The sequence below is a fragment of the Oncorhynchus mykiss genome, chromosome 17 (assembly GCF_057628025.1).
Source record: "Oncorhynchus mykiss isolate SJ-2025 chromosome 17, ASM5762802v1, whole genome shotgun sequence".
In the NCBI taxonomy this organism is placed as follows: domain Eukaryota; kingdom Metazoa; phylum Chordata; class Actinopteri; order Salmoniformes; family Salmonidae; genus Oncorhynchus; species Oncorhynchus mykiss.
Window position 1 is genome coordinate 45,236,110 of NC_143038.1, and position 7,958 is coordinate 45,244,067.

At 50.2% G+C, this 7,958-nt stretch overlaps 1 protein-coding gene across 1 annotated transcript; it reads left to right on the plus strand.

Moving 5' to 3' along the window:
* The first annotated feature begins 471 nt into the window (after positions 1 to 471).
* LOC110494284 (inositol hexakisphosphate kinase 2) lies at positions 472 to 7,101 on the plus strand. Its single transcript, XM_021569229.3, has 3 exons — positions 472 to 1,159; positions 4,706 to 4,937; positions 5,086 to 7,101. Exons 1-3 carry the CDS (start codon positions 943 to 945, stop codon positions 6,032 to 6,034), a joined length of 1,398 nt encoding a protein of 465 aa, XP_021424904.3. The 5' UTR covers positions 472 to 942; the 3' UTR covers positions 6,035 to 7,101.
* Positions 7,102 to 7,958: the final 857 nt, after the last annotated feature.

The following is a 7,958-nucleotide window of genomic DNA, read 5'->3' on the forward strand; positions in this document are numbered from 1 at the left end:
TTTTTCACGTGGGTCTCTCTCTCCCAGATTCAAATTCTCTTCTGCAGTGGCATCGGAATGCTAAGTAGAATGTTTCAGAAGCAGTAACCAATTCCACAGATATTAACGTACTGGCCTATGTATTTCATTTAATTTCATTTCATTTAATCTCTCTCTCTCTCTCTCTCTCTCTCTCTCTCTCTCTCTCTCTCTCTCTCTCTCTCTCTCTCTCTCTCTCTCTCTCTCTCTCTCTCTCTCTCTCTCTCTCTCTCTCTCTCTCTCTCTCTCTCTCTCTCTCTCTCTCTCTCTCTCTCTCTCTCTCTCTCTCTCTCTCTCTCTCTCTCTCTCTCTCTCTCTCTCTCTCTCTCTCTCTCTCTCTCTCTCTCTCTCTCTCTCTCTCTCTCTCTCTCTCTCTCTCTCTCTCTCTCTCTCTCTCTCTCTCTCTCTCTCTCTGCAGTGCTCTCCTTCCTTTGTTTGCTTGTTCCTGATCTCAGTGCTTAGTTCCCACCCAACAACAGCTGCTGAGCTCTGATAGGCTGAAGCGGGTATGAGGCGGGGCCGACCTGTTTTTATATTTTTCTTGATCTGAGCTCAGTACAGACCCCAGTTCAGTATCGGCGACAGACAGAGTCAGGAACAATCTACACTCGCTCTCACACACAACCTACATCCCCAGACCTGTCGAAAATAATGATTTACTAGCACTACGTACACAGGGAGATTACCTTAACCCAAACCTGGACTATACTACTCTGCTTTCGGACCAGGATAGCACGGGGAACTAAACGTTTTTTCTCTTCTCCTTCCTGCTGCACCCTTTCTTTTTCCTGCTGTGGTCTCTGCTGTCCGAGCAGGTGTCCTCTAACGCCCCCCAGCGAAAAAGTGCGGTACAGCCAGAAGATAGGCAGCCCGAGCAGCCTCATCGTGGGCCCCTCCAGTTTAGCTGTCCGATGCGGAGTGAGGATGAGTCCTGCTCTAGAAGCCCTTATGCAGGCAGACGGGACGCTTCCCTATCCCGGGAAAGGGGTGATGCTTGAGCCCTTTGTGCACCAGGTGGGGGGCCACTCTTGCGTACTGCGTTTCGGCGACCAGACCATCTGCAAGCCCCTCATCCCCCGAGAACACCAGTTCTACAAGAGCCTGCCCCCCGAAATGAGGAAGTTCACCCCCCAGTACAGAGGTAAGCTTATTCCCTGGTCCAACCTAAACCTACAATATAACGCTACTATCATCTGAATAACATCCATTATGCTGTGTGCGCCACTGCTACTGCCCCACATTTCTCTCCCCATCTCCCATCTTCTCTCTCTATCTTTCTACATCCACCTCGTAATCTCTCCCTGGTTTCTCCACTGATATGGTCAGCTGCAGTGTTTTGTAACATTAGCTGCATTTAGGATTACAGAAGGTCACTGGAGATGGCAGTACCACAGCAGCACAAAGGGATTCGTTTCATGGTGGTGCTTAAGTGGGGGAGTGGGGACAGACAGTATGTGACTGCATGATACATCAGGGCTCTGCAGTGTCAGGTTATGTAATGGTGGTGGGGGTGTGTATGACAGGATCTTTATCCCCTGATGGATAGGTGTGAGCCAGGCATTCTGCATTAGACAGAGACAACCCTCCCACACAAAGGTGTCCTTGGTTGGGTGTCAGTCACACAAACAGGATTTCATTTTGTTCCATTGGATTCGATCACCTTTGAAATATCACAGAGGACCAACAGTATCACTATCTTGTCTGCTCAGACCATAGTCGGCCCCAGGCCCTCTCCTGACAGTAGGGATAAAAGCCCAGTAGCCCTGCACCTGCCTGCATCTCCGAAGAGGGCTAAAGTTCCTGGAGGAAGGATCCAGTTCCCAGCATACTCAATAATAATGGGGCTGATCATCAGAGTCGGAATGCTGAGTGGGAGAGATAGCGGTGTCTGACTGGATATCAGCCTGTCATGGATAGTTAAATAAAGGTTCAATAAAAAAAATGTGTGGTTAACGAATACACACACAAACACTCTCACACACCTTGGGTGGAAAATCTCACTCTGTGTTGTTTTTCATTGACCGTGATGCTACATACGGTGTCTCCTGACACTTGCACTCACAGATCGGCCTACACACGCACATCTCACACACACTTTCTATCAAGTCACTCCTACCCTGGCCATGTGACAGAGTTGAGGCACTAGCGTGGTATCTGACTCCGCAGCAATGCGTCGTGGAACTATAAAAAACCCCCGTGTGATTTGGATGGGAGATGAAGCTGTAGAAAGAAGAGCACAGACGTCTGGTGACACTGAGAATATTACATAACAAACACATTCACTTCTGCTCAAAACACTTTTACACACACTCTCACACTCTTACAAACGTATGTTGGCCCATATACAGTCACGTTCACACACTCGCATACTCACAAAACACATGAGTCGCAGGCACTTAAACACTCATCCTCACATGCCCCGCTGACAGTGCAGCTCTGACAGTTGAAACAGGCCTGGCCAGTAGAGGGTTAACTGCTGCAGGGTAGTGACATCACTGTGCATGACATCACTAAAGGCGGGAGCTGCAGAGGAGAGATAAGCACTGGGTCCCATTGTCCTCCATGTCACTGGCCAACACACCCGTTATCACCTCATACACATAGGCCCTCTGTCTTGATGCTGCATAGAACCTTCCCTCCAGTGTAAACCAGGGATGCTTTTGTTTGTATTTCAGAAAGGCTGGGATTTGCTTTTGTTGTCAGTCTTATTATCATGTTTATATTCAATGTGATGCTGAATATCCATCCTCCTCCCTATCTCTCTCCATCTCCCAATCCCTCCCTCTCTCTCTCTAATTTATCTGTCAGCCCCTGCAGCTGTGATGTTTGCTCTTCCTGTCTTGACACCCACTGCCCCCTTCCCCCAGCCTGCAGAGAGGGTTGCAATACGCAGGCCCTTCTACAGGGGTTTATTAGGTAGAGTGGGGTAGGGGTGTGTGCATGTTTGGGGAACGCATCATAAATGATCCCAGGAATAAGTAAGTGTGTACAGTTTTCTATGAAAGTGTTCTGGAGACCCACCACCCTCCTCCCCACCACCCTGTCCTTCCCACCACCCTCCTCCCCACCACCCTGTCCTTCCCACCACCCTCCTCCCCACCACCCTGTCCTCCCCACCACCCTGTCCTTCCCACCACCCTGTCCTTCCCACCACCCTCCTCCCCACCACCCTGTCCTTCCCACCACCCTCCTCCCCACCACCCTCCTTCCCACCACCCTCCATCCCACCACCCTCCTCCCCACCACCCTCCTTCCCACCACCCTCCATCCCACCACCCTCCCCCCCACCACTCCATCCATCCCTTCCCTTTTTAATTTGTTAGTGTGTTTGGATTATTGCCTTGAAATGCTGTATAAAAAAGCAAGTCAAACCTGAATGGACTCTTAAAATATAGAGACGGTGCTCACAAAATGCCCGACTTGATGGAACTGTTGTATCTTTATGAAATATAATTCAGGTGTGTTGTTGTCATGGTTGTTTTTGAGTTTATACAGTGTATCTTTGCTGTCGTTTCCTTTGGGTTGCCTTGAAACATTGTAACACTATGTGTATCAGTTAATGTGTGGTTTTGGGTGGGTTTGGTAGTTTCTCAATAAAGGTTGGACTGAGTGTCATACATTCGAGCCTCCTGTGGTGTTTGTGTATCTCTTTGCTTCTTGGGTTCATTCTCACGTACACATTTGAAGTACTTGGGAACACATACATTGTTGTTGCTGCTGCCTCCTTGCCCCCCTACCCGCTCTCTCTCTCTCTGCTGCCTACTTGCCCCCCTACCCGCTCTCTCTCTCTGCTGCCTCCTTGCCCCCCTACCCGCGCTCTCTCTCTGTGATGCCTACTTGCCCCCCTACCCGCTCTCTCTCTCTGATGCCTACTTCCCCCCTACCCGCTCTCTCTCTCTGCTGCCTTCTTGCCCCCCTACCCGCTCTCTCTCTCTGCTGCCTACTTGCCCCCCTACCTTCTCTCTCTCTCTGCTGCCTCCTTGCCCCCCTACCCGCTCTCTCTCTCTGCTGCCTCCTTGCCCACCCTACCCGCTCTCTCTCTCTGCTGCCTCCTTGCCCCCCTACCCGCTCTCTCTCGCTGCTGCCTCCTTGCCCCCCTAACAGTTCTCTCTGCTGCCTCCTTGCCCCTCTACCCGCTCTCTCTCTCTGCTGCCTCCTTGCCCCCCCTACCGCTCTCTCTCTCTGCTGCCTCCTTGCCCCCCCTACCCACTCTCTCTCTCTGCTGCCTCCTTGCCCCCCTACCCGCTCTCTCTCTCTGCTGCCTTCTTGCCCCCTACCCGCTCTCTCTCTCTGCTGCCTCCTTGCCCCCCCCTACCCACTCTCTCTCTCTGCTGCCTCCTTGCCCCCCTACCCACTCTCTCTCTTTGCTGCCTCCTTGCCCCCCTACCCATTCTCTCTGCTGCCCCCTTGCCCCCCTACCCACTCTCTCTCTCTACTGCCTCCTTGCCCCCCTACCCGCTCTCTCTCTCTGCTCCCTCAATAGGAAAGCCTGTGTTTGTTTGTGTTTGTCTTTCTCTTTACAGAGTGTATTTGGCTGGAAGCAGGACCCAGTTGGTAAGAACTGCCTATGACTAACCAGTTACTGGGAGGTTTTGGCTTCATCATAGCATTAAAAAATACAATGCCGGGTACTAACCGCCTTCCTATCGTTCTCTTTCCCGCTTCCCTCCATCTCTCCCTCTCTCAGGTGTGGTGTCAGTCAGCTTTGAGGAAGATGAAGAGGGCAACCTGTGTCTCATCGCTTACCCCCTCCACAATGAACCAGAGAACATGGAAAACAAGGACCCCTCAGCTGAATGCGAGCCTAAGAGTAAGATGATCAAGTGGGGCAACAAGAAATCATCGTCCCTATTGCTAGATAATGACAACTACAGCAAAGACCGGGTCAGACAGAGCACTAAAGAGAACAAGAGCAAAAGGTGAGCACATACACTGTTACATCGGTACACATACTGTATATACAAATATATCCAAACACCAACATAGATTCATAGATTCTATACAGCAAATATGTACTGTATGGTGATTGGCAGATATCTAACCTCTCTTTCCTCTCTGTGTGTGTAGTTATAATGGTGCGGAGGTGCAGCAGCAGGCTGAAGTTCTCCGCTACAGCCTAGATCGGAAGCAGATCAAACACAACCCCTGGAGTCTGAAATGCCACCAGCAGCACCTCCAGAGGATGAAGGAGAACTCCAAACATCGCAACCAATACAAATTCATCCTGTTGGAGAACCTGACATGGCGTCACGCGGTGCCGTGCGTGCTGGACCTGAAGATGGGCACGCGGCAGCATGGTGACGATGCGTCAGAGGAGAAGAAGGCCAACCAGATCCGCAAATGTCAACAGAGCACTTCCGCCTCCATCGGTGTCCGGCTTTGTGGCATGCAGGTGTACCAGTCAGACTCAGGCCAGCTGATGTTCATGAACAAGTACCACGGGAGGAAGCTGAGCCTGCCGGGCTTCAAAGAGGCCCTTTTCCAGTTCTTCCACGATGGGCAGCGTCTGCGGCGCGAGCTGCTCTCCCCGGTGCTGCGGAAGCTCCGGGAGATGCAGGAAACCCTGGAGTCCTGCGAGTCTTACCGCTTCTACTCCTCCTCCCTCCTCATCATCTATGATGGGGAGCCCCCCCGCCCTCGCCCCCCCACTCGACGCCACCGCGGAGGAGAGGAGGGTGATGAGGACGAGCTCTCAGATGAGGAAGAGGAAGAGGGGGCGTTTGGGTTCACCCGTGGCTCGGCAGCTGGCAGCAGTGCTGGAGGTAGCAGTAACGGTAGCAGTAACGGTAGCAGTAACGGTAGCAGTAACGGTAGCGTCGGTCGCTCGTCCCGTGGTGCAGCAGGGGAGGCCAGCAGCCCGGCAGTGGATGTGAGGATGATAGACTTTGCTCATACGACATGTCGCCATTACGGGGAGGACAGTGTTGTGCATGAGGGTCAGGACAGCGGCTACATCTTCGGCCTGCAAAACCTCATCACCATCATCTCCCAGCTGGAGGAGCACAGCGCCGACTAATGACTGAGCCTCCACTCTGGGAAACTCAAACCTAACCTGGGAATAACAGCACTGAGCTGTAGCTGTAGCCCTGCTTTACCCTCCTCCGACAATGGCCTGGTCCTAATGGCCACCACACGGCTGGGGGTCTGACCCCCCACCTACTGTAGGGGACAACCAGGGAGTTTCTGGCCCGGGGGAGAGGCCACGCTGAAGTCGGTTCTGCACTCCCCACCCTCCCCCTGAACCAACATGGGACAGGACCACTTGTGCACTCGTTTGCATCTTGTCTCTGTGACTGTTCTCTTTCTTCCTTTCTTTCTTTTCTATGTGGTGGGAGAGATTGTGACTGAGACTCTATTAACAGGCTCAAGGACTCCTGCATCGTTCTGTCCTCCTTTCCTCTTGTTTCCACCTCTCTGCTCCTCTGTTACAGACTGTTTTCTTTACTGTATGGTCTCTCTGAGAGAGAGACGTAAAGCTTAAGTGTAGTTCTGGGAGTCAGACTTGGTGCTTATTAAACTGTAAGGTGACATGAGGTGTTTGTGGATAGAGTTTGGACTGATATTCCCCCAACAGCACAGCACACACGAGTGGGGGTTGCTTCTGTACAGACTGAACGGGGCTGGCAGCTTTGTAACGAGTGATCTCCTCGCTCTCCTATGGCTGACATTTCATATTTCCACCATACCCCCCCCCCCCCCGTACTGTTTTGTCCCTAAATCATCGACATTTAAAGTAGGGGGTAATAAGGGGATTACTTCAATACTTTGTAACTTTCTTTGTTGGTCATTCCTGAAATGGTGACTGAAGAAGAGAATATATTGATTAGGACAATAAATACTATATAGAGAAAGTGTATATAGAATCTTTATTTATTTGAAATATTTCTTAAAAATAAACTAAACAAAAAAAATGAGAAACAAAATGGAGAAAATAATTACTACATTCCATATTACTGTTCTAAATGTTCTGTTCTGATGACATTAGTGAATCTAGTTTTTTTGCAAGATACCTCTCTTGTATACCTGTGTGTCAACAGTATGTTGTATGTTGGAAGTAAAATAAAGACATTTCTTTGTGGAAAAGGACTTTCCTGTCATTGAGCGCATAATACTTCTAGGAAAGGGATGGGAGGGGCACGGGGTGTTGTAAAATAAGGTGGAGGGTGTGTGGGGGGGGGTTTGTAAAATAAGGTGGAGGTTGGGGGGGTGTTGTAAAATAAGGTGGAGGGTGGGGGGGGGGGTTGTAAAATAAGGTGGGGGGGGGGGGTTGTAAAATAAGGTGGGGGGGGGGGGGGGGGTTGTAAAATAAGGTGGGGGGGGGGGTTGTGAGAGGAAAGACAGTAAATAGAAATGACAGGGCTGTTAAATTGACCACTGAAATACTCTTGTGTCACCATGGCACACCACACTTGCAGGGAGGAAGTCTGTTTAAATAAGCCATCCTGTGGGAAAATGAGTCACTTCTTCTACACAGGTGTGGTTCATGGAGAGAATAAAGAGGACTGAATCTGATGTCACTCCTTCACCCTGTCCACCCAGTTACACCTCTTTCACAGCCAAGGTCAATGGCAGTTCACAACTCAATTAAAACAATTAACTAAATGGAGTTTATATGATTTAGAGAATGTCCCTTTGCCTGTCGATGGACTGGTCTTGGGGTCTATGAGTGCACAAAGGAAAAATTAAGGACACTTTTCATTACATGCGTCACACTATTTGAAAGTTTATCCTGTTATGCAGTTGAGATGATTTTCTTTGTTTTCAGACCGGCTGAGACGTCTGTGACTGCCACACCTGTTGTAGCACGTTTATGACCCTCGTGTTAGGGCTCAGATTATTCTCAGCAATCCAGAAAAACTACAAGAGCGGAAAATATTTGGTATTGTGTAAAGTAGTAGGCTGGTAGAACCAGGTGTTATGTTTGTTCCTTATATAATGAC

Coding starts and splice junctions, on each gene's coding strand:
- LOC110494284 (XM_021569229.3), top strand. CDS start 943: ATGAGTCCTGCTCTAGAAGCCCTTATGCAGGCAGACGGGACGCTTCCC. Junction 1,160..4,705: donor GTTCACCCCCCAGTACAGAG/GTAAGCTTATTC, acceptor TCCCTCTCTCAG/GTGTGGTGTCAGTCAGCTTT. Junction 4,938..5,085: donor AAAGAGAACAAGAGCAAAAG/GTGAGCACATAC, acceptor CTGTGTGTGTAG/TTATAATGGTGCGGAGGTGC.